General features: G+C 47.0%; 1 protein-coding gene across 11 annotated transcripts in view; it reads right to left on the bottom strand.

Annotated features, from left to right (window-relative positions):
- The window catches only part of ACACA (acetyl-CoA carboxylase alpha), a 205,724-nt gene that overhangs the window by 64,904 nt on the left and 112,909 nt on the right, over positions 1–27,911 (bottom strand). For all 11 annotated transcript variants that reach the window (XM_083479726.1, XM_083479718.1, XM_083479727.1 and 8 more), the window contains 9 exons: positions 24,137–24,178; positions 23,264–23,479; positions 21,656–21,811; positions 17,749–17,952; positions 16,007–16,162; positions 15,686–15,832; positions 2,428–2,697; positions 1,443–1,540; positions 848–968 (listed from right to left, as the gene is read on the bottom strand). In XM_083479726.1, coding sequence (XP_083335852.1) covers positions 848–968; positions 1,443–1,540; positions 2,428–2,697; positions 15,686–15,832; positions 16,007–16,162; positions 17,749–17,952; positions 21,656–21,811; positions 23,264–23,479; positions 24,137–24,178 — 1,410 coding nt within the window. The remainder of the gene's footprint in view (positions 1–847; positions 969–1,442; positions 1,541–2,427; positions 2,698–15,685; positions 15,833–16,006; positions 16,163–17,748; positions 17,953–21,655; positions 21,812–23,263; positions 23,480–24,136; positions 24,179–27,911) is intronic.

The raw sequence follows: 27,911 nt of genomic DNA, 5'->3' as shown, positions 1-27,911 counted from the left end.
TGCACCTCAGCCACTTTCTCCCAAAACTGAGTTACAGGCTCTGTTTAACCCAGTTACCACCAGCCACTGCAAGTGGCCCCGTGTAATTCTCCCATTATCTACTTTCGTAGATCATTCCCCTAGCAGAGGGCCAGGCCTGCAGGTAAATGTTAAAGAGCAGTTGAGGTGTGTTTTAAAGGATGGGCATTGCCCAGTCTCTGTTGCTTTTTCCACTGGGGTGCCTTAGATTGGGTGGGAGTGAGCCATAAGAATGTAAGAAGGGATCTGCTGGATCAATCAAGCCAGTAGCCCTGCTAGTCCATTGTCCTGTTCTCACCAAGCAGACGCCTCCTCTGGAAAGCCTGCAAGCAGAACCCACAGGCAACAGTGCTCTCCCCATCTGTGATCCCAGCAACTCGTACTCAAGAAGAGGGAGTTACAGATAGGTAGCTGTGTTGGTCTGCCATAGTCAGTGTATCTGAAGAAGTGTGCATGCACACGAAAGCTCATACCAAGAACTAACTTAGTTGGTCTCTAAGGTGCTACTGGAAGGAATTTTTTTATTTCAAGAGGAGGGAATTACTCAGAGGTACTTAGAGAGTGGAGGAGCGAATTCAACAGCTTACTTTGCACCCTGTGAAGAAGCACTCTTGTTTTTTGTCTGTCCTGAATCTTCCAACATTTAAGCTTCTAGTTCTAGTAACTATAAGAAATGGAGTCATTTGAGCAGTGCCAACGTTAAATGACCCTAGAAAACTAAATGACTGGCCCAGAAGCAGCCCAGCCTATCCGCAATCTCTCTACATCACTGCAGGCCTTTTTTGCCATCCCCAAAACACACCGACAAACACACAGAACTGTGGATTACCAGGCTGATAGTGATAATATTTTCATACGCCAGTGATGATTCTCCAGCGATCATGCCAGATCCCCGCAAGTTCTCAGTTCCAAGTCCTTCTTCCTTCCCAATAATATCTGTAATTTTATACCTGATAGGGCGAACCCCAAAGAGAGGGAGGGAGGGAGGGAGGGAGGGAGGGAGGGAGGGAGGGAGGGAAAGAAAGAAAGAAAGAAAGAAAGAAAGAAAGAAAGAAAGAAAGAAAGAAAGAAAGAAAGAAAGAAAGAAAGATCACACCTTTATAAAATGTCAGGGCTCTTGGAGACAAACACTTCCCAGAAGAATACCCAGTATCTCGAAACCCTAGAAGCTGCTACCAGTCAGTGTAGACAATACTGGGCTAGATTTACTAACACACTGACTCGGTGTAGGGCAGCTTCCTACGTTCATTGAACTTGGGAAATCTTCTTTTTCTCACAGTGTAAAAATAACATCCTCCCAAGCTTGTCAACGATATACACCTGGCATGAAAAATGTGGTATGATAAAATGAAGATGTAACGCAAAACAGATTAAAATAAAACCCAGCATCCATGCTTTAGGAAATAACGAATGCACACAGTTACCTAGATTCTCCTTCGTCCTCCACATGCTCACAATGCACTGAGTTCAAAGCACTGACTCTCTTATAATCCTGGGGAGTTAGGTAGAGATACTTGAATCCCTGTTTGGGTGGGCAGAAGAGAGAAAAAGAAAGCAAATGAAAACCCCATCAGAGAAGTTCCTTCGTTCTCACGCCAAACCCACATTAGTCCAAAGCAACAAAAGAGCACAACGTTTTGCAAAGTAAATATGTAAATATAAAAGTAGCAGGATACATATTTGTACGTGTTAGGTGATAGTGTCTTTTATCAAAGTTGTCCCTTCATACCCAAAACCCTGCTCCCCCTTTTTCCTAACACTGCCCCAACTTCCATTTTATCCTCACTGTAAGCCTGTAGGCAGGGGTGCAGTTAGGGAATTTTGTTAACAATGATTTTATGGGGTGCAGGGGCTCCTCTTGAGAAGGCAACATGTTCTGCTTCAAAATGTGGTTAGCCAGCCCTACTGCAGTTTGCAGCCCCCTCCTGCTCTTTCTGCTGAGTGAGGCCCTTGGCTTGAATCACAGATCTGTAGAATGGGAAGGGACCCCAAGGGTCATCTAGTCGAACCCCATGCAACACAGGAGAAATATGCAGTTGACCCATACGGGGGGACCAAACCTATGATCTTGGCGTTTTTCAGCACCACGCTCTAGTCACCTGAACTAACTGCCAAACTTCTGCTCTGAAGTCCTACCTTGTCGGTAACGTTGCCTTCTGTGGAAGGTTAAGGCTACCACTGCTTTTGACCCAAGGTCACTCAGTGACCAGGTTGGGGATTTAAACCTTGGTCTGAATCCGAATCTGCTTCTCTAACCACTACACCACGCTAGCTTCCTCGGTGAATCAGACACAACTTTCAAAAGTTGCACTCTTTAATTCAAACCTCTTTTCCTCCCACGTAATGGGAGCCTCTACCGACATGGTAGAGGCGCTACACACACAGTTCTGGCATGGCCAGAGCCCTTACTTTGTACGGGTCGGCAGGGTCTTCCCAGGCGACGTGGAACATGTGGCGGATCTCCTCCGCCAATCCGATCCTGGCGCCGCTGTTGGCTGCCACGTAGATCCGGGGGATGCCCAGCTGCCGAGCCAGTTCCGATGCCCGAAGGAAGAGCAGGTCTTCTTGGGGCCCAAAGGACCCGATCCGGTAGGTGATGTCATTGCTAATGACGATGATGTCCCTCCCATCTGGATACTCGGGGCTTTTGAGAGTCATTCGCCAGGCCACCATGCCAATCTGTAATCGAGAGAGGCTATTAGTTTGTTTTTTTAAAATCTTCATCACCATCATGACTTATCATGAACATAGGAAGCTGCCTTATCCAAAGTCCACCTAGCAGCCCTGTTCAGGGAAGTTTTTAATATGTAACGCTGTACTGTTTTTAACACTGATTGGGAGCCGCCCAGAGTGGCTGGGGAAACTCAGCCAGATGGGCGGGGTATAAATAATATATTATTATTATTATTATTATTATTATTATTATTATTATTATTATTATTATTATTATTATTAGCTCAGCACCATCAACACTTGACCGGCAGCAACTCTTGAGGCTTTCAGGCAGGTAGTCTCTTCCAGCCTTACCTGGAGATGCTGGCGATTCAACCTGGGTCCTCCTGCGTGCTCTACTGGTGAACTGTGACACTTCGTGAGCCATCGGTATATTTCTACCCTGCCTTGCAACACTCCCATTTTATTCTCAGAAGAGCCCTGTGCAAAGCCAGGCTTCTGGGACAAAGTCACCCAGACAAGTTCAATCTTTATTACAGTCAAATACCAGACAAGAGAAATAACAATAACAACACATATAACTACACCAGCAACCAAGGGGCAGAAGCAATACACAAAACCCAAAATTCCATACATATGTTAGTTATTTACATTGAAAGTAACACCCTAGCAGCTGAAGTCTGTGATACCCAGGCAGTGTCTTTCTTGGCCACGTGGGTATTTGAACCTGGGATTTTCCAGTCCTGGACTGAACCATGAACTTACACACCTTCTTCCCCCAGGAAAGACCAGCCTGCTTAAGAGGCGATCTTCTTCTCTTGATGGGGCTTATTCCCAGGAAAGTGGGCAGAGCGTTGCAACCTAAAGTTCTAATCCAAAGCATACTTAAGTCAAGAGTCAGCCCAATGGAACTGGGTAGGAACAAAGGAAATGTCCTCATGCTGTGTCACACCATTGGGTCCACCTAGTTCAGTATGGTCTACATGGATTGGAAAGGGGTTCAGAATGAGAGCATTCCTGGCCCAACCTGTCCGTGCCAGGGATTGAACCTGCCTGCAGAGAAGACACTCTTCCACAAAGCTACGGTCCTTCCACAAGTGGACGTTTTTAGGATTGCTCTTCTGGGGGGTGGGGGTAGGTGGTTCCCAGTGAGGTCGCAGTTTGAAAGAACACTGCTTCTAGAGGAAGTCACCACATCACACCCAGACTATGCTTAGATTAGGTGTGGGTTGCATTTTTCAGGCTAAGGGCCACAACCTCCTGGGGGCCGCATGCCAGTGCTGGGTGGAGCCAGATGGAAAAGTGGGCGGAGCAACAGACATGGCTCTTGTGTGTGTGCACAGCAGACTACCCTGCACCAATGAAAAAGGCAGAAGCTTTTACGTGCACACGTTTCTCTACCCAGGCAGGCATGATCACAGCCTGCTGGCACTTTCCAGCCAGGAAACGGCACTTGAGTGGGACGTGGAACAGAGCCTGTGGGTAGCAGGCATGGACATGGAAAGGCGTATGGCCTGGGAGGAGTCCCGAAGGACAGGAAAGAAAAACCTGGAGGACCGCATTCGGCTCCTGGGCCTGCCTTAGTTGTTATACAGATGAATGGAAGAAGAGGAGGAGGAGCAGGAGAGTTAGGGCTGGCCTCTCTGGAGAAGGCCCCAGTCCAGTGTGTAGCAAGCTTCCATTCCGGCTGCAAATATAAGGCACAGTTGCACACGGCTGTTTATTGAGGATTCTGTGCCCCCACAGCGTCCGTGCGGGGCGGCAACCTCATCAAAATGCTGTCCCGTGTCATTTAATCCAGATGTGATGTTATGGTCCGGGGGGGGGGGCAGGAAAGAATCCAGTAAATAAATAAAATGCAGAAATGGTAAATATGGATTAAACGGGGATGGGGTAATGGGGCAGGAACACAGGGCGGCATTCTGACGAGGGCAATGTTGTGTGGATGTTGCAAAAAGCTTGCGCACACCGGCAGCGCCGAGTCCACAATGGAAGTGCCACGTGGAAGTGCCCTTGGGGAGGGGAAAAGGATGCCTGAGTTTCCTCGGATCGGCTCTTGGTCTCTGCCTCCGTGTTGCCTCCACGGCGCAAAGGGGGAAGCGGGAGGGAGGGGAGGCAGAGGGGGAGCATTTCTTTCTCACTCGAAGATGCAAAGAGTCTAATTTAACTGTTTTTTTGTGTTGGCGAAATGATGTGTGCCACAGGATTTCCATAAGAAGTGGAACCATTATTCTCCTGTAGAAACCCATTTGGCCTGAAAGGTATCACTGGACGGGATGGGGAAAATCAAACCCAATGAATTATTCACGACCTCCGATCAGAAGCAATCATTATTTCTCATGTTCCAAACTGTGATTAGGGTTCTGTGCTGGGATGTCATTTGCCTCCCTAGGTAACAACAGCAGCACGGAATTGCATGTGCAAGGGAGAGGCAGAGAGAGATACATAATACGCAGCCTGTATTATGGAGTGGTGTGTGTGATTTTTCGCACATGTACCCTCTCTCTCGCACACAGATGTATGGGTGAGTGGGTTTGGGGTGGGCACACAAACACATACACATCACAGATTAAAGGTGACTTAGCAGGCACTTAAAATAATATAATGAAGGCTGCAACCTTATGTACAATTGAAACACATGGAAGTCACGCCTAACACCTTTGCATCGTACACAAAGTTTAGTGCATTGGGGTGAGAGACACCCCAATGAGGCATCCCAAATGAATACAATTTAAAATACATATATATTATGCTTCCACCTCACTTTTCCTTCAGGATGCTCCTAAGAAGAGATAGAACAGACGGAAGTTAGAGAAGGTTCCTAATTCCTGCCCCCATCAATGTCTAACAAAAAGCACCCAGGAAGTCCACAACCAAGACATGAAGGACAATAGTCTGCTCCCACTGCGACAACGGGCATTACTACACGCTTGACCTAGAAGTTCCACCAAGCTACTGTGGCTAACAGACATTGACTGACATATCCTCTATGAATTGGTCTATTTGTGGTTTTGTTAGGCCATAGGCTCACAGAGTTTGAAATGGGACTCCCATGAAGACTAGATTGAAACCTACCATGAGGTGTGCATCTAACTAACCAGGCAATGTTTGGGACTCCAATCAGCCCCAGGCTGTCCCTGTATCTAGAGGTATCATGCAGCCAGGATGATGGCAGTTGTAGTCCACCAGGAGGACACCAGGCTGGGAGAGGGCTGCTTCAAAACTTTGTTCTGCCAAAGGCCACGTTACTTGCTTGTGGTCCCACCAGATGGATGACCAGCTCCCTCCATGGAAAGCAGAACCTCAAAATTGGGAGCAGCTATTCTTGATCTGACCAAAAGGCCCATCCAATCCGGCATCTTGTTTCCACAATGGCCCCCCAGCTGCCCCCCCCCCGGAATCCATGAGCAGAACGTGAAGGCTACAGCCTTCTCAACAACTGGTTCTCAGAGAGGTATTATAGCCATCATGGTTGGCAGCCGTGGACAGAGTGCTCAGACAAGAACCCAATGCTGTAATGCAGACATCTAACACACAACACTGCAACTCAGACATCAAAACATGGTTAAAGGATTTAAGTATAGTATTTAGACAAGCCACAGTCTGCAATTCCTGCAGATCAGAAACAGAAACCATTTTGCTGTAGACATGGATGGTACGGTTTCTGCTAACCATGGGTGGGGTGTCTGAACAGACAAACCTTCACTACAGCTGCTTCTCCATTAATAACCTCCGTTAATTTGTATACTCTGCTTGAAAAGCCGTCTAAGCTCATTGCTGTCACCAGACTTTAAGGCTGTGGGGTTCCATAGCTCCTTCTGACAGTGAACTCGTGCGTCTGTGACAATAGGATGTTGAGAAACGAAGAGAGGGATATCAGGGGAAGGTGGAGGAGGAAGTTCTAAAGTTTGCAAGAATGCTATATTAATAAAGACCCTGATGTTGGGAAAGATGGAGGCCACAAGGAGAAGGGGACGACAGAGGACAAGATGGTTGGACAGTGTTCTTGAAGCTACCAGCATGAGTTTGACCAAACTGCGGGAGGCAGTGGAAGACAGGAGTGCCTGGCGTGCTCTGGTCCATGGGGTCACGAAGAGGCGGACACGACTAAACAACTAAACAACAACCACCCCACAAAAAATACCCCCCTCCAAAGAACTCAACAAGGGCTGAGAATGCTCAGTGTCCTCTAACACACAGCTATGGGATGCTGAGCATAAGTTGGACAAGAAATTGGAGGTAGGCAGACATAATGGCCTTCTTGAGTCTCTTGGAGTTTATGAATTTTCCAGGAGTGGATGGATGGACATTTGACACCCTGAATGATTGTGGTTGCAGGTGCACATTGGGACATACTGCAGTTTTTGTTGTTGTAGTGGTGGTTGAAGGTCCAACTTGCAAATGAAATCATGGTTTCAGAGCATCACATGCCCATTGTCCCTATGTGCTCAGCTCAGCTGCCCAGCTTGCTTGGCTCTGACACGCCTTGCCTTGTGTTCTCAAGACCATTCATTCCCCGAGGCCCATTCGTAGAGGCACCCAAACTTCAAGCACCTGTCACCATCGTGCGCAACTCTTCCTATACAAGCCTTCACCTATTTCTGTCTAGGAAAGACACTTTAATGGCAAGGTGTGCCGGGGAAGAAGATGGTTCAGAAAATGTCTAATTAGAGGATTTCTCTCTTCCCGTCCGCCGTCCGCCCCCCAATGTCTCAACCCAAGGCTGCCTTAATGGAAGAATTCTGACACCTAGTGGCAAGTGGGTGAAATATCAGCAGGCTCAAAGGTGTGTGTGTTTTAAGGGGCGGCTGCAGCAAAGGCTTGCTGTCATTTGCATCGCTCAGGAGGAGAAGGAAAATCCTTCAGGAGCGGGGAATCCACTCATCAAGAAACACATCCTCTTCCTACATTATCAGGAGCTACTTGTTCTGTATCAAGATTGTCCCACTCAGGGGCAACCCAACACCTGCACTCCCCATAAAAGATTGCCTGGGAAAAGGTTAATACGAGAGTTATCGACCAATTCAAGATTGTTTGTTGTTGTTGCTGATTAATCATCTGGCTTTGAAATCAATTCATCACATTTAAACTAGCAAGGTACGGCATTCGAGAGGACTTGCTGCAGATATATCCTATATGTACTGTTAAGTACGAACTCGCTCTCTTGTCACAAACTTACCAATTATTTATTTACCCCAAAATTGCACCAGATAGGCAAGAATAGGAGCATTTGGGAACTCCTCCCAAACAGCCCAATGAGGACTGAGAATACTCGGTGGCATAGACTGTTGAGTGGGAGAGGGGTGGAAAAGTCCCTGCACCACCAAAAGAGTGGCAGGTGGACAGCAAAGAGAGGGGCTCCTCAGTTGTGACCCTTAAAGTGTGAGGAACATTCTCCCAAGGGAGGCCTGCCCGTCTCTCTTGCTTCTTATATTTGAAGCAGCAAAAACATTTTTGTTTACAAGGGCCATTTATGTTTCACTGTTTGCTTTTGTAAGCTGAACATCCAGACAAGAACGAGCCATGATAAGCCCCAAAGTTACAAAATTTGGGGGAACTCTGGCTTGTTTACACTATGATTTCATGAGAACAAGCACGGATCTGAAACTATGGTTTCAGTTCATGGGTTGTTCACTCTAGTAAATGTAAAGGGACCCCTGACCATTAGGTCCAGTTGTGGATGACTCTGGGGTTGCGGCGCTCATCTCGCTTTATTGGCCGAGGGAGCCGGCGTACAGCTTCCGGGTCATGTGGCCAGCATGACTAAGCGAACCAGAGCAGCGCACGGAAACGCTGTTTACCTTCCCGCCAGAGCGGTACCTATTTATCTACTTGCACTTTGACGTGCTTTTGAACTGCTAGGTTGGCAGGAGAGGACCGAGCAACGGGAGCTCACCCCATCGCGGGGATTTGAACCGCCGACCTTCTGATCGGCAAGTCCTAGGCTCTGTGGTTTAACTAGCCACTCGCGTCCCTAGCCACTCTAGCCACAGCTTAAACAAACCAACAACTTGCCAAATTTGGACATCGTAGATAACTCTGGTGAATTTAAAACCAGCATTGGAATCTTTCTGGCCTATGTCCCACAGGTGGAAAAGAGAAGGCAAAAGTACATACCTTCACAGCTTGCTTCAGCTAATTCTTGTAGTGCAGGGATGTTCCTGGACTACAACTCCCAACACCCCTGAGCCCTGCTTGGCTGAGGCTGATTATCATCTCTTAATTCATGGGTCACCTTTTACACGTGTATCAAATCGGTTGGCAACGTATCATAAAAACAACACGGGAAATATCACCCAGTAAATTTCAAAGCAATTCAAAGTAAACACCCACGGCAGAGATCCATTCCTTCAAGTGGGAAAGCTTGTTGGAACATAAATGCCTTCAATTGTTTCTGGAAAGTGAAGATAGTGGATGCCTTTTGTATCCACAGGGCAGAAGAAGTCATAGTAAAAGCTCTGCTTTGAGCCACTGTGGAGAAGGTTTCTGATATTTGGGGGATGTGCAGGAGAAACTCAAGTGCAGAGCGCAGGGAGGTATGGCTGGGGCAAGGTGATCTCTCATGTAAACTGGTCCTGAGTGACAGAGGGCTAGAGCAGGGGTAGGCAAACTAAGGCCCGGGGGCCGGATCTGGCCAAATCGCCTTATCAATCCGGCCCACAGTCCAGGAACTGGTGTGTTTTTACATGAGTAGAATGTGTGCTTTTATTTAAAATGCATCTCTGGGTTATTTGTGGGGCATAGGAATTTGTTCATCATTTTTTTTCAAAATATAGTCCGGCCCCCGCAAGGTCTGAGGGACAGTGGACCGGCCCCCTGCTGAAAAAGTTTGCTGACCCCTGGGCTACAGCGATAGAGGTTGGTGCCAAAACCTTGATCTTGTCCTGTTTGGGTAATGGGAGATGGTGTCTGGGGAGCCACAGATTCCCCACGCCTGCTGTGAATAAATAAATAGCTATTGGAGGAGAAAGCTGTCCAGGGGTGGCGACAAAACCGCTTCAAAAGTAGTTTGAGATGGTCACGTCCAAGCACAGCCCCTTCACCTGTCAGGTTTCATTTGTCCTTCAGATTACTGATGGCCCAAATGTCTCCCCTCCTCTCCCCCAAACGGATTAGCCACTCACGCTTGGAGAATTCAAGCTATTGTCGTGCAACACACACCCCATCCACCCCTCTGCCCCGCAAGGCTTTTGGTTAACACAATTGGATACGAAGGACTCAAAAAAGAAAAGAAAAACTCATTCCCAGCGGTAGCTAATCCCACCAGGAAACAGCTTCACTGACAACCATTTGCAAAGTTCCCTAAGTGACAGTCGCAGAACAGAAAGGTCGCAATCTGGGAATAAGAAGAAAACTTTCTGCAGCTCTCCCTTAGTGCTCTGAAAATAAACTGCAGAGATAAATTCTCAGACAGGATAGAACTTGAATCCAAACCAGGTTTGAATTAACACTCACTATTGCTTGGGAGACACATATATTCTCTTGATTCAAGAAACCCACAACACTCAGTTTCTCTCACATTGCTGGTTTTTCTTGAGTTTTTAAAGTTGGGATTTCTATGCTCTCTGTAAGGCCGTGGCAGTCGTTTCCCAGACTTGGTTGGACCCTGAGCTGTTCTAAGAACACACTTAGAACATAATATGTGGTTCTGGTTGTTTTACCCCCAAAAAGGATACTGTAAATCTGGAAAGGCTTTCCAAAAAGAGCAGCCAAAATGATCAAGGGGTTGGAGCAACTCCCCTAATGAGGAAAGGCCAGAACTTTGCGGGTTTCCTCATTTCGAGAAAAGGCTTTCATATTACTAGAACTCTGGGCCATTCAACAAAGATGAATGTTGGAAGATTCAGGAAAGAGCGCATAAACTATGGAATTTGCTTCTTCTACAAGAGGTAGGGGTGGCCCACAACTTGGTTTATTTTTATTTATTTCATACTATTTTTACATCTCTTGACTATCAAACAAAACAAAACCTCAAAGCCGTTTACAGAAAGATAAAACAGTAAAATCGAGAAAATTCCACAGCCCTAGTTTAAAGCATACAAAAAGTTAAAATACTAAAAAAAATCACCTCAACTTTCTAAGCATCTGGGTAGGCTGGTCTGAACAGGAATGTTTCTAGCAAGCACCGAAAAGAGTACAGCGAAGCCTCCTGCTTGGTCTCAATAGGCAGAGAGTTCGAAAGTGTGTAGGCACTGCCACAGCAAACAATAGAATTCTTATAAATGTGGAATGGGTATTATGTGGCATCTGTGGTAGTGCCAATTCCGCTGATCGAAGCAGATCAAGTGGGCATGTGTGAAGTAAGTTGATCTCATAGGTAAACTGGTCCCAAGGGCTTTATATGCAAATAGCAACACCTTGAACCTGGCCCGGTAGCAAATTGGCAAGACGGTGCGTATGTCTGATCGCAGGGGTTCTATGCTGTCAGCAATTGTGCTGCAGCATTCTGCACTAACCGCAGGTTCTGAATAAAGCACAATGCAAGCCCCACATAAAGCACATTGCAGTGATCCAGTCTTGAAGCAACCAACACACAAACTACCGTGGGAAGGCTTTCCTGGTCCAGCCATAGCTTTCAAACCAGCAGTTGGTAAAAGGCACTTCTAACCACGGAGGCTACCCGAGAGCTGGCTCCAGAAGCACCCCAAAAGTTTAAAAGATGAGTAGACAAATTCATGGAGGGTTAGGCTAAACACTGGCTATTGGTCATGATGTGACCAATGTCCCACCTCCACTGTCGGAGACAGTGTGAAGGCTGGGAAAGTGGGGAAGAGTGCTGTTGGTCTCAGGTACTGCTTATAGGCCTCCTATTGGCATCTGGTTGGTCACTGAGGTAACAGGATGCTAAACTAGACGGGCCACTGGCCTGATCCTCTTAGGTTCTCAATCCCAATTCATCTGGTCACTTTGAGAACCGGGTGTTGGACCAGCTTCACCCTCGGCTTCACCTGCTACCTGGTCCTTTCACCTGCAGATGCTTGTGACTGAACCTGGGACCACCTGAATGCTAAGCCTCAGTTCTGCCCACTAAGCTACGGACTCTTCTTCAGCTCTTATTTCAACATCTCAAAACCTACAATGAGGTTTTCATTATACGGCAATTAAATTGAAGATCTGACCAATGAAATCATGGACCTGTCCGTCAACACACACACAAAACACTAAGCCAGAGATTCTTTAACCAAGTGACACCTGATCAAAGCTTTGGTAATTGGTATATTGAAGTTCCAATAATACTTAAATCAATGGAATTGATTAATTGATCAGGTTGATAGGCTGAAGAGCAGGTGATTAATCAACCAAAAAGGAGTTACAATCAGGAGGCAACCTTGATTTTTAGTCCTCTGTTCCTGTCCTGTCCTACAGTGTTCCCTGGCAAAATAATTATAAGCAAAATCTTTTAATTTGGGGCCCCTCCAGACATTATCATGCATTCGTGGTGAATTCTATTAATGATGGTATTGGGGAAGTTATATGTGATCCCAATGCAAAAGTTTTGAGGCAGACATGTTGCTTCATTTTCAACTGCTGCATTTCTCATAACTTCCATCTGAAATTCTGCATTTTTTCAAGCTGCAAACGTTCCAGGTTGTTTGACGTTGTTTGTCCTACTTTTGCTGCGCTACAGTGCAGGTGTTCCTCTGGGTAGCAATAATGCATTAACATCGAGGAAGCGTTGCAGAACAACTAATAAAGCCAATGATGTGTGGATGGGCCAGCATACATCTGCCGCTCATGTGCTATTATTGCATCATATTATTCTCATGTTGCAGAATTCACCATTAAAAAACACCAATTCAAAAGGGCCCCTGAATGCCATTATTTGGCAACAGCAGCTAATTCTGGGTCTTTGATAAAAGGATAAGTAAACACCTTTGATATCTGCTGAGTGTCAACAATAAACAAAGTTAAAGAAACAAAACGTGCAGGGGGAAACATACCACCACCAACTGCAAGACCTTCCTGAAATGTCTGCACATATGAAATATGGCTGAGGTCTGCCCCCATAATGTAAATACAGTAGTACCTCGGGTTACATACGCTTCAGGTTACATACGCTTCAGGTTACAGACTCCGCTAACCCAGAAATAGTGCTTCAGGTTAAGAACTTTGCTTCAGGATGAGAACAGAAATCGTGTTCAGGCAGTGCGGCAGCAGCAGGAGGCCCCATTAGCTAAAGTGGTGCTTCAGGTTAAGAACAGTTTCAGGTTAAGAATGGACCTCTGGAACGAATTAAGTACTTAACCCGAGGTACCACTGTAGGATGGTGATTTGGGGGGGGGTGAGGATTTCATTCTGCAGCAGTAACAGTGGAACATTTCAGTGGTTTCCCAATTTCAAATTCAAAGGATCCTTAAGGGTCAACAAAACATTATGCTAAATCTGTGACTGCTGCCAAGAATGGCAGACCTGAGTCTAGCTGGTTCTTCTCCTTACTTAAAGCTCTGCCCCTGTAAGACTCCATCTGCACTATGCCTTTGAAGCAGTATCAAACCACTTTGAGTAATCACAGCTTCCCTGAAGAATCCTAGGATCAGTAGTAGTTTGTTAAAGGGCGATGAGAGTTTGTCAGGAAGGCATCATTCTCATCGCAGAGGCCTGAACCTGAGACCTTCTGCACACAAAGGAGATGCTCTAATGCTGATCTCTGGCCCTTTCCCTAAAAATAAAGCAAGCTTCCAGTCCTCGTGGCTGTGAATAAAGGACCCTGCTTGGAAATATGTGGGAGAGCTCAGTCGGGAGACCGGGAGACTCTCAGTTCCAGGGTCGTGGGTTCGAGCACCACTTTGGGCAAAAGATTCCTGCATTGCAGGGGGTTGGGTGACCCTCGAGGACCCTTCCAGGTGTACAATTCTATGGTTCTAAGATGCTGGGGACTGAACCTGGGATGCTATACCTGCTGAGCCTTCTCCCCTAATGCCCCTTTCCACAAACTTTTGTGGGTACTTCGGAAAAGGAGAAAGGAGCTTCCGTCTAAGGCACACAGAAAGTCTTTCAGGGGTTAAAGAGAGAGAGAGAGAAGTGTGTGCTTGTAACAGAGACAGAGCGCACGAGCTTGAACGGTTGGGCTTTGGGTACAGGGTCCCATATAATAAGACTATTTGTATTCATACTGGCAGAGTAAACAGTACATGGTCATGCCCAGGCAGCCTCTGCGCTAGTAATTTCAGCCAGAGCACAGCTCGGTCCCTTGGGAATCTGGGCTACTCTCCCCTGGCCTCCAACCACTCCAAATGCCAAATGAGAGAAGAAAAGGAAGGAGGAGGGGGGGGAGAGAGAGACCGGCCGGTGTGGGGAGGGGGAGAGCAGAAACATGCCGAGACCTTCCTACTGCACTGTGGCACCGTCCCCGCTTGCAAGGAGAAAAATATATAAAACCTTTTTAAAGGGTGCAGTCGCGGAGGCATTGGGAGGATGTCTCTTAAAACCCTTCCTTCCAATTTAGCAGCGGCAAGGCATGTTTTCCGGCATCTTAAACCTTCCTGAACACCAATCAGGTGGGAAGAGTTGAAAAAATTCTGCAGAACAATAACAAAAAAAGCACCCCAACACTGCCCAACAGACCCATTATCCTGGGACAGATATTTATATAAAGTTGCCCTATACTGAGTCAGACCAGCAGTCCCATCTTAGCTGGTGTCCAGGATTTTGGATGCTCTGCCAGAGATGCCATTGGGGACTGAACCCTCTACACGCGAGGAGGACGCTCTGCCACTGCGTCACAGCCCTTCCCCAAAATGTTAGTCCACGTCTAACAAGAGACAGGAGACACAGGACTATGCCTTAAGAGTGAACGAGACCACGGGTATCTAGCCCAATGTGTCCACACTGACTGGCAGCAGATCTCCAGGGCTGCCCTTCCAAACCCTGCCTAGAGATGCCATTGGTGACTGAAGCTGGGATGTTCCATGTGCAAAGAAGGGATCTCCACCACTCGGCTACGACCCTTCCCCTAAACCCGGGCGTTCCAAGTGTTTGGTTCTATGATAAATTCTTACTGTTCTGTCGTCCCCGTTTTCTGTAGATTGTGTTTATATACAATGCTTAGAAATGCAAACAATTCTACAGATTGCTGGAATGGGGTGGGGTGGGAGGGCTATTTCCACATGCGGTGGTAATGTCTGATTGTGCATGGTTTTTGGTGGAAAGTGTATTCCAGGAAATTTCCACCATAGTTCAGCAAATTATCCCTCCAGATTCCAGGGATAAACCTATTGTTGCTTTTTCTGGACACCATGCAACAGGTATGGTATAAAGATATCTGCTTGGTAGCACCGGAGGAAGAAAGGGTATATAGAGTCTCCAGGGTTTAGCTGAATTTGGAATCTAGTGGTGGCAGAGAAAGTTATGGAACAGCAGAGGTGACATCTAAAGACCCTTTCTCTTTAATTTGGCACCCTTCCATCACCTTTATCACTTATATGGACAGTGGGATTCATCCTCCAGATTGCCAATGTCCCCTGTGAGCAGACACATACCTAAGCATTTCTGGCCCCTGGCTTAATGCAATTGTTCCATTTATTCCTTTTTTCTCACACAGCCCTTCTGAGATTATCCTGAATGATGTTTCACAGTATCGCGTATACCAGGCTTCCTCAACCTCGGCCCTCCAGATGTTTTGAGACTACAATTCCCATCATCCCTGCTAGCTAGGGATCATGGGAGTTGCAGGCCAAAAATATCTGGAGGGCCAAGGTTGAGGAAGCCTGGCGTATACCAACGCAATGTGGATTTTTTTCCTATTTTCTGTTTTGTTACGTCATGCAAAAAACAATTTAAAATTACTGTAAAAAAAGAGAAAGAAATGCCTTAAGCAAAAAAACCACAAATATTTCAGAAATCCCGAGAGCTGCATTGCAGGTCAGATCCATGCAAATGCCGCAGGGTCTGTTGAGCTCCCTGTTCAGGATGCCAGCCGCCCAGTTTCATTCTGCCACCCCCCCGCCCCACCCATATTACCCACGCCACAGTCAGCCAGCCTACTGTAACTTGCCTCATTTCCTCCAGGCAGCCTGTTCATATGCACCAATTGGCCTTGGTCGTCCAGCACCAGCTCTGTGTATGTCAGCAGGTCAGAAGGCAGCGGAGGAGCAGGCAGGGTCGCAAAGTCTTTCATGGATTCCCAGAGTTTAATTAAAGACTAAAGGTGTTTTGGGGAAGGGAGAGAGAAATAATAAGATGCTTTCATTACATTTTTTTAAACAACCCCCCCCCCCACTCTTCATTGCTTGGTTCAGATGCAACAGGAAACCATGGTTTCCCACTATTACAAGGATTCATGTCCTAGCAGTGAGTCCAGGTGGGCAGTTCTTACCTGTCGGAACATTTCGGGGATGTCATAGACGTATGTCGTCCCCAATGACTGCGCCTGGAATCTCTTGGATTGGAGCAGGTCCTTTGTCACATACGGAGTGTTGATCAGCATTCCGTGTAGTGGCCCTTGCTTATCGCCGTAAGCCTGGAACATAATCTAGACGAAGAGATACACACCCACAGTTAAAGTCAATTTGATGTTAGTGCATCAGACAAGGCCCCACAGCTGTGTTGTTACATCCCACCATACAGGAAAGGCTATGGGATGAATGGCTTCTTGAGGCTGGTATTCTCCAGGCAGTGGTCCTGGGTTCAGAAAGTGCACTGCTGCACAAAGCACCGCTCCCCCTACACACACGCACACACATGCTCAGTCTTCATAATAACGCTGGCGCCATTTGTCAACAAGCCCCCAAACCAGCCACTTTCCAGTTATGGAGCAGAATGCAATTAGGCAAAGCACTAATACAGACAGACAGCATGGTGCAGTGGGTTAGAGCAGGGGTTGGCAACCTAAGGCCCATGGGCCACAAGCAGCCCACGGGGGTCGTTTAACCGGCCCACAAGCCGCCCCCAAACCGAGCCGCCTGCTTGGCGAGTCCCTGCGCACTGCACTAAACTGGCACAGCGTGGCGCAGGGACTCGCTTTTGCAGCGCCGGAAATCGTGTCTGCACAGAAGCAGGAGTCGGAAATCGTGTCTGTGCAGACGCCGGAAATCGGAGGTGCACACGCAATCTGGCCCACAGAGGGATCTCCGCTGGAGTGAACCGGCCCAGGCAAGGTAAACCTCGCCAACCCCTGGGTTAGAGTGTGTGACTAGGACCCTGGTTCAAATCCATGAAAGCTCACTGGGTGTTCTGTCAGCCTAACCTACCTCACAGGGTTATTGTGAGGATAAAATGGAGAAACATGCATGCCGTCTCAAGCTCCTTGGAGAAAAGGTTCAGTATGAATGTATAAATAAACATAATTATGTATTCTAACAGATTACACGTTAACACTAAACTGTAGAATATTGTATTTATTTCACTCTAAATTAAGCCTTCTCTCCCCGACCCTTTTCAGAACCTCTCTACTAGAGGAGTCAGAACGGAGCCTTGTCCCATTTGTCTAACCCCACTTTAAAAGTCATCCAAGCTGGCAGCCATCAGCTGGCCATGTGGCAGGGAATTCTATAGATGTGTCTCCTTTAGACTCCATCTGCACCACACATCTAAAGCAGTATTATGTCTACTAGAGCAGTGGTTCCCAATTTCTAAGTACCGCGCACATGCACACATTGTTTTTCAAAAGCCAGGACATGGGCCCTGTACTTTTGAAAATGTTGATGTCTCTGTGGTAGTTTTTGTTATGTCAGCAGTGCCACAGATTCCCTGGGTGGGTTACACAGACCCCGGGGATCTGTGGGCCACTGATTGGGAACCACTGCCCTAGAGAATCTGCAGTTTCCCCTGAGTGCTGAGAGTTGTTAGCGGGAACCCCTATTCCCCACACAGAGCTTCAATTCCCAGAGTGGTTTAACAGTCAACCCCTCTGGGAATTGTGGTTCTGTGAGGGAAACAGGGGGGTCTCCTAACAACTCTCAACTCCCAAAGCAGCATCAACGGAGCTGTTTTGTAGAATCTCCCTTCTTTACCGGCTGAAACGCCGAAGCTGGAACCTGAAAAACAAGAATAACCAAAGAGAATTTGTCTCCCCCTGTCAAATGTAACCCCACAGCTGCACGATTTAAGTTGCCGCACCTGTGCCGTTCTGGAGTCCGTCACCTCCTTGTACAGACTTATGTCTAGATAATAACCAGACTCATTGGTCAGGAAGAGCCGGATGGGAATCGCCTTGCCGGTCGGCGTCAACCGAATGTTGATCTTCAGCTCCGCCTGGAGGACTCTGAGCTTCCACAAGCGGCTGCCGTAGCGCATCACCATGCTCCGTACAGACTCTTCGATCTGATGGGGGCAAGAAAAGACTCTGGTCATGGAGAGGTCCAAGTGAACCATTACTGCAAGTAGTGCAGAGTGTGGGTGAAACTTGTATGAACTGTGTGAATTTCCCCTCCTGTGTAAAGTGCTCATTCGCAGAGCATCTGCTTTGCATGCAGAAGGTCTCGCATTCGATCCCTGGCATCTCCGGGTAGGGCTGAGACTTTCCCCAGTCTGAAACCCTGGAGAGCGGCCTCTATTCAGGGTAGACCTGAACAGCTTCAACCTTGGCTCCCCGGCTGATGTTGGACTACAACTTGAGGAGATTTCACCCCTCCCATACCCAAGAATCTCCTGATCATCTCCTGATGGTCTCTGCTGACTCTCCAGAGAGGAGAAGGCGTGTTCTGCCTATCTACTTAATTCTGCCCAGCAACATATCAGTCTGTGTGTGAGAGAGAGTCAGTCAGTCAGTCAGTGTATCGGAGAGAGTGAGAGTGTTAGAGATCCTAGAGATAAGATTGCTGCTAAGAGCAGCTGCAGACTCTCAGTGTAGCATTGATTTATGCTTAGAATGTTCAGCTCTGTATATAGTTTTGTATCATAGTTGTAGTTACAGAATAAAAGGAAGATATTCTACAGAGCTGCTCTCCGAGTGGTTTATACTTTGCAAGACTCTGCAAAACTTTGCTGCGCAACGACTGTAGTATTGAGACAGTGAATCCGGTGCTCTCAGCTCTAAGCTGTGAGTCCACAGCACTGTGACCTGTTCCTGCGAGAAGGAGGTCTCTGGCGGTGCTACCCAGCTCGCCCAGCCCAGTCGGGGTTGAGATGCATGAGTCCAGTTGGTGCACTGGCTCTAGGGCGATGCTGACACAACTCCCTTCAGATCCCTCTGCCAGGTCAGCCCATGGCTGGGGGTGAGGGAAGCTGTGGTCCAGCAACAGCAGAAGAAACAAGGTTGAAGCTCTCCTGTAGACAACGCAGATGGACCAGTGGCCTCAGTACATGGCAGCTTCCTGTGTGGTGGGCTCTTTCTCACTGGAGGTGTTCAATAGCAGACCATGACTGCTAGGGATGCTGCAGCTGCATCTTCCACTGCGGATCTCGCCCTGAGCAATGGGCTAGGCTAGATCAGGATGGCCCAACTTTTCATACCAAGAGTACTTCTAAGCAGTACCTGAGGGCTGCACACAGAGCGCAGAAAGGAGGAAGCGAGGCCAAAATTGGAGGGCCACCCCAGCCCTTGCGCTGCCTTCCCAAAGCCAGCTCAGCAAGGCGCCAGGCTTTGGGAAGGAGGTCCGAGGTTCTCGCAAAGTCCTAGAGACCTCCCATCTCCCAAAAAGGCCTTGAGGGTCACACGTGGCCCTCAGATTGCACGTTGCACCACCCTGGGACTAGATGACTAGATCCGAGTACCTCCCAGTTCTTTGAGCCTATAAAATCCTCACCCCCATCTTCTTAATATTCCAAGAAACCAGAGAGCAGCATTAAGAGCAAAATTCTCTGCAAACATTTCCTTTTTTAAAAAACAGCATTTACGCCCCTGCGTTTCACTGCGGCTACGATGCCTTAAATCAACAAGGCAATTACCGCTCGGAGGCCCGTTCCTCTGCCGTTTTATTAAACTTTCTAATATACTGCTGTTTGGTAAATAGTGCATATTAAAAGGCAGGCAATCGGAAGGCAGGTCTTAATGTTCTCTCTCAAACTGCCTCTTTTCCCAAAGCCCCTCTGGGGGACACTCTTCCCGCAGCTCCAGCAAAAGGAAACCCCTGCGGGGCTTGGAGGCACCTGAGAAGCGGAAAAGTCAGAGAAGTGCCTTGCCACACTCCGTGCGTCAAATACGCTGCTAATCCAGTTTTTCTAACTGGAGGCAGGTGGCGGTCAAGGCATGCGGCGATCCACCCTCAGCCATGTGGCTGGCCAGAGGGAAGGAGGAACCATAGCCGGCCTGTGGTACAAAGAGCCAGACTTGCTCCTTCAGCTCTGGGCTACCCTAGACCAGTCCCCACCTGCACTGTATCTTTAAAGCAGCACCATACAGATATAAACAGCCACAGGAATGTTTCTTTGAGGTGCTGTGAGTTGTTAGGAGGCCCCTATGCCCCTCAAGAGAATCTGCCATTTTCTGAGTTCCCTAAGAAGAGGGATTGACCTCTGAGCAACTCTGAGAACTGTAGCTCTGAGGGGCATGGGGTCTCCCAACAACTCTCAGCATCCTTCACAAATTAGAGTTCCCACTATTCTTTGGGGGGAAAGCCATGGCAGTTAAAGTGGTATGATACTGCTTAAAACATACGGGACCGCCTCTTCTGTTATGTCCCACGGAGGACCTTACGGTCTTCAAACAAAAACATCTTGGAGGTCCTGGGCCACAGGGAGGTTAGGCTGGCCTCAGCCAGAGCCAGGGCTTTTTCGGCCGTGGTCCCGATCTGGTGGAGCGCTCTGCCACAAGAGACTAGGGCCCTGCAGGACTTGACATCTTTCCGCAGGGCCTGCAAGACAGAGCTGTTCCACCAGGCCTTTGGCCAGGGCACAGCCTGACTCCCTCCTTCGGCAATCCTTGCAGAACTCTAGCCCAATGGTTGCCTTTGAATTGATTTAAGATGAATTGATTTTAGAATGCTGTGTTACTTTTATTGTTGTTAGCCGCTCTGAGCCCGGCTTCGGCTGGGGAGGGCGGCATATAAATAAGAAAATATTATTATATATTATTATTATACAGTACAGATGAGACCCCAGCACAACACTTAAATGCAAAATATGGATTCCCCACCTCTGTCAAGTCCCAAACACACAACCCCCCCCCCACAATATTTATTCATCTTAGCTGCTCTCCAGTTTTGTTGACCACCCTTCATCACTTTATTTTCCCCCACTTTATATTCCTTTATTTAGGAGAGGGAAAGCATATTCCTTTATTTAGTCCATTTCAAATATTTCGCAAACACATAACTTAAAACCTAGCAAATGTCTCTCAGTCCATCCTGAACAGACAACCATGCTTTCCTGTAATGCTTGAAAAGAGACAAGAAAAATAAACCATAGTGCCTTGTGCAAAAATACTGAAAAGACGGGGCCATATCATCAGCAAATCAGGTTAACAAGGACCAAAGACAGTGTTAAGCGTTCCAAATGCTGGTATGTTGGAACAGAAATCCAGTTTCCATCATCACTTTATGGCAGCGGTGGGCAACCTGTGGCCCTCTGGATGTTTCTGGACTCCATGGCAACATCTGGAGGGCCAAAGTTTTGTGAAGTCTGGCTTCATAGTGACCTCAGAACAGTTTCCAGACTACCAAAATTCACAAAAATATGCAATATTGAAAGCTAGGGTTGTAGAGTGGTTACGATGTCGCTCTAGGACTTGGGACAGAAGGGTTCTGCCATGAAGCTCTCACTGGAAGACCTTGGGCCCAGTCCCTGCCTCTCTGCCTAACCTACCACTCAGAGTTGTTGTGAGGACAGAATGGGGAAGGGGAGGACCACCTGAACTCCTTGGAGAAAAAGGGTGGGGCAGGAATAAAATAAAATTAATACTTACAAATGCATGACTTAAAACAGTCATTAAAAGGTAATTAGAACAAACAAACGTGCCAGCCTCAAAAGAGAAACCAACCTCATTGATTCACCCCAAATGCTTGAAGCAATGATAATGTGGGGTTTTTTAACTGGATGGTGGAAAGCCATTTGTATCTCCCTCTCGGCGTCAAGGGGCCAAGCTTACCTTTGATGGGTCCATAATGACCGTCGGGACGAAGTTGAGGAAGATGTGGTTGCAGTCTGTGCGCACATTGGTGTTGTTGAAAGCCACCTCCAGCTCGTCCATGGCTTCCAGAAGCAAGCGCTCCCCCTCGTTCTGTAGATATTCGAAGGACGCCTCCTGCGGGCAGAGAAACCAAGCTGTTATTTAAGGATAACAGAAGAGCTATGCTGCTGGATCAGGCCAGCGACCCATCTGATCGAGCATCCTGTGGTGTAGTGGTTAAGAGCAGTGGACTCGTAATCTGGGGAACCAGGTTCGCGTCTCTGCTCCTCCACATGCAGCTGCTGGGTGACCTTGGGCTAGTCACACTTCTCTGAAGTCTCTTAGCCTCACTCACCTCACAGAGTGTTTGTTGTGGGGGAGCAAGGGAAGGGAGAATGTTAGCCGCTTTGAGTCTCCTTCGGGTAGTGATAAAGCCAGATATCAAATCCAAACTCTTCTTCTTCTTCTCCTGTCCTCCCAGCGGCCAACCAGACGCCCCTATGGGAAGCTCGCAAGCCAGGGCTTGAACGAAAAGAGCAACTCTCCCCAATTGCAACTGGCGTTCAGAGGCACAGTCCCTGGGGCAGCAGAGGAAGAGTACCGCCTCGCAACTAGCGGCCACCTTAATCCTCCATGTATTTGTCTTTCAGAAGGTAAGTGGAACCCTGCTGGATCCGGCCAAAGGCATCCTGTTCTCGTAGTAAGCACTCATGAGCTTGCAAGCAGGGCCTGAGCACGAGAGCACACTCCCTTGGTTTTGTGCAGCTGATATTCAGAAGTTTGCTGCCTCTGACAGTGGGAGCAGAACACAGCCATTGTGGGCAGCGTAAGAGTCCAAAAGCAGGACCTGAGCACAGCACACCCTCCCCAATTCTCAGCTACTAGTCAGCTGCATGGAGGTGAAGCACAGGCATAGGGCCTAGTAGCTAGTGATGGTTAGAAACATTAACGGACTCTACATAAGAAGAGCCCTGCAGCTGGATCCGGCCAAAGGGTCAGCTGGTCCAGCATCTGGTTCTCACAGATGCCCCCAATGGGAAGCCCACAAGCAGTTCTTAGGGTGACTTACATGAGACATGAGAGAACACCGAAAAAGAAAATGTAATACAGGCAACTCCCCATTTACGTGGATTCAAGACACGTGTCACTGTGCACACGCTCATCGCAAACAAAACCTGGGAGGGGCACAGAAAAGGGCAAAAACTGCCCTAGAAGCATGCGAAAATGGCAAAAATGGCACCTAGAAATCCCATGAGCCTTTGCAAGTGTAATCCCATGAGCCTTCACACTGACCTTTCAGGCCAACGGAGAGTTGGAGCAAGGTTTGGAGGGAGTGGAGTTTGGTGGTCTAGTAAGTGCTGCTGGTTTTTAAAAGGGTTTTCAAGGCCTTCCAGAGGTTTAGAGGGTGTTTGCAGGCTTTCTCAATGGCGTTCCCAGTATATGTGATTTCATTTAAGCACATGGTGCCTCGGAACGTAACCTCCGCATAAATGGAGAGTTGCTTGTAAATGGCAACACCTTAAAATAAACACGCGCAGCACCTCATCATCAGGTCGTGTGTCCTGCTAATAAATCAGCAAAGCCCACCTTGGTAACCAAGTCCGAGTGCCGGATGATCGCCCGCACAAAGAACCTGTAGTCGGTGACCTCAGCACCCGCCTCGACTTTTGCGGCGCCCAGGTAGAGGTGCATCTTGTGGTTGGCACATGGAATGGCGGTGAGGTCAAAGTTGCGCATTCGGTTGAGTTCCAGCTGGAAGGCCAAGGCCGGTTCCAAGTGGCGGTAGATTCTGTCTTCTTCAAACTGGGAATGGAAATCCAACCATATATATATTGGGATGATTTGTAGGAGTGGGCAGGATATACAGTGGTGCCCCGCAAGACGAATGCCTCGCAAGACGGAAAACTCGCTAGACAAAAGAGTTTTCCGTTTTGGAGGTGCTTCGCAAAACGAATCTCCTATGGGCTTGCTTCGCAAGACGACAATGTCTTGTGAGTTCCTGCTGGTTTTTTCCCCTTTCCCCCCCTTTTTGTAAGCCGCTAATCCGCTTATCAGCTGATCCGATCAGCAGATAAGCCGCTAAAAGCCGCTAATAGTGCTAATCCGCTAATCCGTCAATGGGCTTGCTTTGCAAGACGAAAAAACCGCTAGACGAAGAGAATCATAGGACGGATTCTTTTTGTCTTGCGAGGCACCACTGTAATTTATAAACACAGACAGATAGATAGATATTAGAAAGTAAATTACAATATTAAAAAATGGTATAAAGATTATGTTGCTAAGCTTAGAAGTACAAAGACAAATAATTGCACTGATGTGTATCTGTATCACAGGTATGCACACACTTTCTATATTTTGGAAAGTTGTTGGTTTGCTATGTGTTTGGGCAAAGTGTTGCTTTGACGATATGAATCCATTTCCAACTCAGAAGACAGAAGCAGTGAATTAGCTAGTGCTTACCTTATCCCTCGCCCGGAATGTGAAAAATTTGGGGAATTCCCTCTGTCCCAAAAAGAGAAAGAGTGAAATTAGCCTCAGAAAACATCACCTGCCATTATTCTCTCACCTATAAATAGAAAGGGTGTTCTAACCGTAGTCACCATTGTTAAAAAGAATGATCCTCTGGCTTTAAACCACCCACCAACAAAACCACCATTTAAAAAGTCATCCAGTTTTTTTAAATACACTGCTGTTGCTTTAATTTCTGATTTTAAGCTGCCCTTGAACATTTTTCTCCAATAGAAAGGTGGAATATAAACACTTCTAAAAAAAACACCTTTTAGATTTTAAACACGAATCTTAAGAAGGGAGCAGGAAAGCCAAATATTTTACAGAGTATTATTTAATGCTGTGTTCACATCTCACACTAAACCATGGTTTAACATAGTCTTTCCCAACCAGGTGCTTTCCAGATGTTTTGGACTACAACTCCCATGGAGTTCAACAGAACTTGCTCCCAGGTGAAACTGACACAGCATTGCAGCCTAAAGCTGGTTTGTCATTCCTAGCAATCTCAGTTTGGAGGAGTGTGGAAGACATAAGGATACCCAAGAGAAAATTCTCTTTGCACTTGGGCCAACTCCATTTCCCATAATTCCTCAGGAGAAGCCATGACTGTTAAAACTGATATTCAAGGAATATGACGTTTGCAGCTTAGGTATGCCCCTGTATTTACAAAAGTTGGTTGAGGCCTAAAAGGATAGGACATAGAAAATCATAGGATATGGGTTGCATCCATGGCATACATTTAAAGCACTCTTATGCCACTTCAACAGCCGTGGCTTCTCCCAAAGAATCCTGGGAGCTGTAGTTTGTAAAAAGTCTCCTAGCAACTCACAGTACCCTTAACAAACTACAGCTTCCAGGAGGAAAGTAAGGGGGGGGGAGGAAGTGATTAGGAAGATAATGAAAATGCCCACCCCTCTTGCCTTACTCTCCAAATACTGCCAATTTGTCCTTCTAGCACCCATGCACATGCTATTGCTAGTGTAATTTAATATTTTCCCTAAAGAAGACCTCCCATCTAACATTTTCGGGCAAATATACTAACTAAATGTGCACATGCGCACAAACACGCAAATCCTCAGGGTTTTGCTACCAAAATTCCCCCCTCCAAAAAAAAAATAATTTAAAGAAATCTCCCTTCCTAGATGGAGGAATTATGCCCCCGCTGTGTTCTAATCAACCAACCATCATCAAGACAATCAGAATAATTCGCCTAAATTAACCAATCAAGACACCCTGCAAATTGGAGAATGCAAAAAGCTACACGAGAAAAAAAATCATCATAGCTGGTTATTATACTAATAATCGCGTTAAAAACCTAATGAGATGAGGAAATTGGAAGCTTGCTGGAGCAGCTCTCTATTACCTCAACATGCTGAGAACTAATTATATAGACTGTAATTAAAACACAAAACAAACCCAAGCCAAGGCCCCTGAGTTACGTTGACAGGCGGTCCGGTAACAAAGAGGAGGGACTATTAATGACCAAGCCAAAGACTCTCCGAAGGGCGAGGCAAAGCTCTCCAAAAAATCTCTCGACACAAGAGACCTCCTCTTCAAAACACAGAGCATCTCCACCAGCAGGAACCGGCCCATCTGAACAAAGCCATAAGTTGTCTGATCAGAAGTTCAAGCCTTGCTTTCCCAGGAAGATGGCTCAGAAAGCAGTGGCGGCTGGTACCCATAGGAACTGGTGGGGCAGAAAGCAAGGAGCCCCAACAGTAGGGGAGTCAGAGAATTCTGGCTTTGTCCCTATCCTCTTCCCAGCTGAGTTCCACAAGGGCGACACTGAAGCGACGGAAGACGAAGCTGGTGGCAAGTGTCACCGCATAAGAAGCCAGACATGCAAAACATCCCAAGTTCATGTCTTGCTATACCCAGGCAGGGATGGGAAAGGCTCTTGCTTGAAACCCTGTTGTTGGGACAACAGCTCCCATCACCCTGGCTGGAAGGACACATGCCCCACCCTGATGTCAGACAATATAGAGCTAGACCTGGGATTGGGTGTCTCAGTCCTGGGGGCCAAATGTGGCCCTCCAGGGCTATTGGACTGGCCCTTGGGATTCTCCCTAGACCACCCCCCACCCTCTCTTGCTTCCAGCCCTGCCCACCACCCATGGTGGCCCTTGGAATGAGCTAGACGGACCAACATCTCTCTGCATTATGGCAGCCTCCTTCCTGCGTTCCCCGGGCTTCAAGGTGGTCTGTTCTGAGGTCCAATCCAGTCTTTCCTTTCTAACTACATTTCTTCCCTTCCTTTCGCCTTTAAAAGCTGCCGCTGTGGAATCCAACCAGGACTTCCCCCTGCAACCTGGAGGCAAAGCGTGTGGATTTATTCGCAAGCACTCAGAAAAACTCTCCCCTTCCTCAACTTATCCATTTTTATTCTCTCAAACCGCCCCGATTTCTCCTTGCTAAAGCCTCCAGGTTCTTGCTTAAGCTCTCCTGACTTTCCCCTGCTTCCTGTCTTAAAGCTGTTGATTGATTGGTATCTGTGTGTGTGTTTTAAGTTCGCTCCCATCAATAAAACCCGGGCAAAGCTGCTCACGCCATACAAAGCATTCTGGGAGAGGCTGGTGTGTGTGTGCGCGCACACACACAAGGGACAAAATACTCTTGCTCTTTTCCTTTTGCCTGCAGCCTAATCTCTCTTATTACTCCACAGAGCACGGCTAATAGTCCTAACCCCAAACAAGAGAAAAATATTCCCAGTGATATCTATTTTTAAAGTGGAAGGAACACAAAGGAAGGAGAGAAGCGGATGGAAACTGGACCAAGAAAGCCTGTGTTGCAGTAGCTGTTTTCAGATGCTCACATTTTTAAAATATGCTTTTGTTTTAATTTGTACTGTTTGCGGTTCTGTTGTTGACCCAACCCACCCTCCAAAAAGCTTGTTTGGTAGGAAAGGTAGGATAAAAATTCACACTTTTAAAATTTATTTAACAAAATGTATATACCACTTGATTGTAATGAAACCTCTGAGCGATTTGCCATAAAAATTAAAATTATCAATTAAAACAGTCAAAAACTTAATAATAAAAGATACACTGCATATATGAAGTAAACTGAAGAGAATATTGATAGCATAGCTCAGATAAAATAACAACAGTAAAAAAAAGAGAGTGGGGAAGGTTTGCTTGTTTAGCTTTAATAGCTAAAGATATTTCTGACCATAAGATCTATGGGGTCATTTTTGCTGAATATGCCAAGTTGGACTTGGAATATATGAATAATCCAAAACAGTGTACAGCATAACAACTGATCATAATGATCAACACACACACTGTCCTAAAATATTGTACCAACAATTAAACCTGCAGCACATCAAACAGTTACACAATTCATAATGTACTTTGGGTGGGGGGCTGAAGATGATAAAATGGGCTGAGAGTATATGAAGGCCTACTAATCCTCAGATGGGTACATAAAAATTCAGCCCAACCATAAAGGGGCAGCTGATCTGCAATAATTCACCTGTTGGGCATGTGCTTTCCAGGTTAGATTTCAAGCTATGCTCACAGAATCTCTGACGGCTAAATTCTTTAACAGGTCAGCAAAGGAGCAACTGTTCTTTGTGTTTTGGGAGAGCAGCAACACCAGGAGGGCCCACAGCTTCCCTATCCCTGACAAACTGGAAACAGCTCTCATGGGGTCTCAGGCCAAAAACTTCCCAACCTTGCTACCCAAGATTCTTTGCATTAGAGATGCTAAGGATGGTTAACCTAGAGCT

The sequence above is a fragment of the Podarcis liolepis genome (genome assembly GCF_965112155.1).
Source record: "Podarcis liolepis genome assembly, chromosome: 16".
NCBI lineage: Eukaryota > Metazoa > Chordata > Lepidosauria > Squamata > Lacertidae > Podarcis > Podarcis liolepis.
This window is presented reverse-complemented; position numbering and strand designations above follow the sequence as displayed.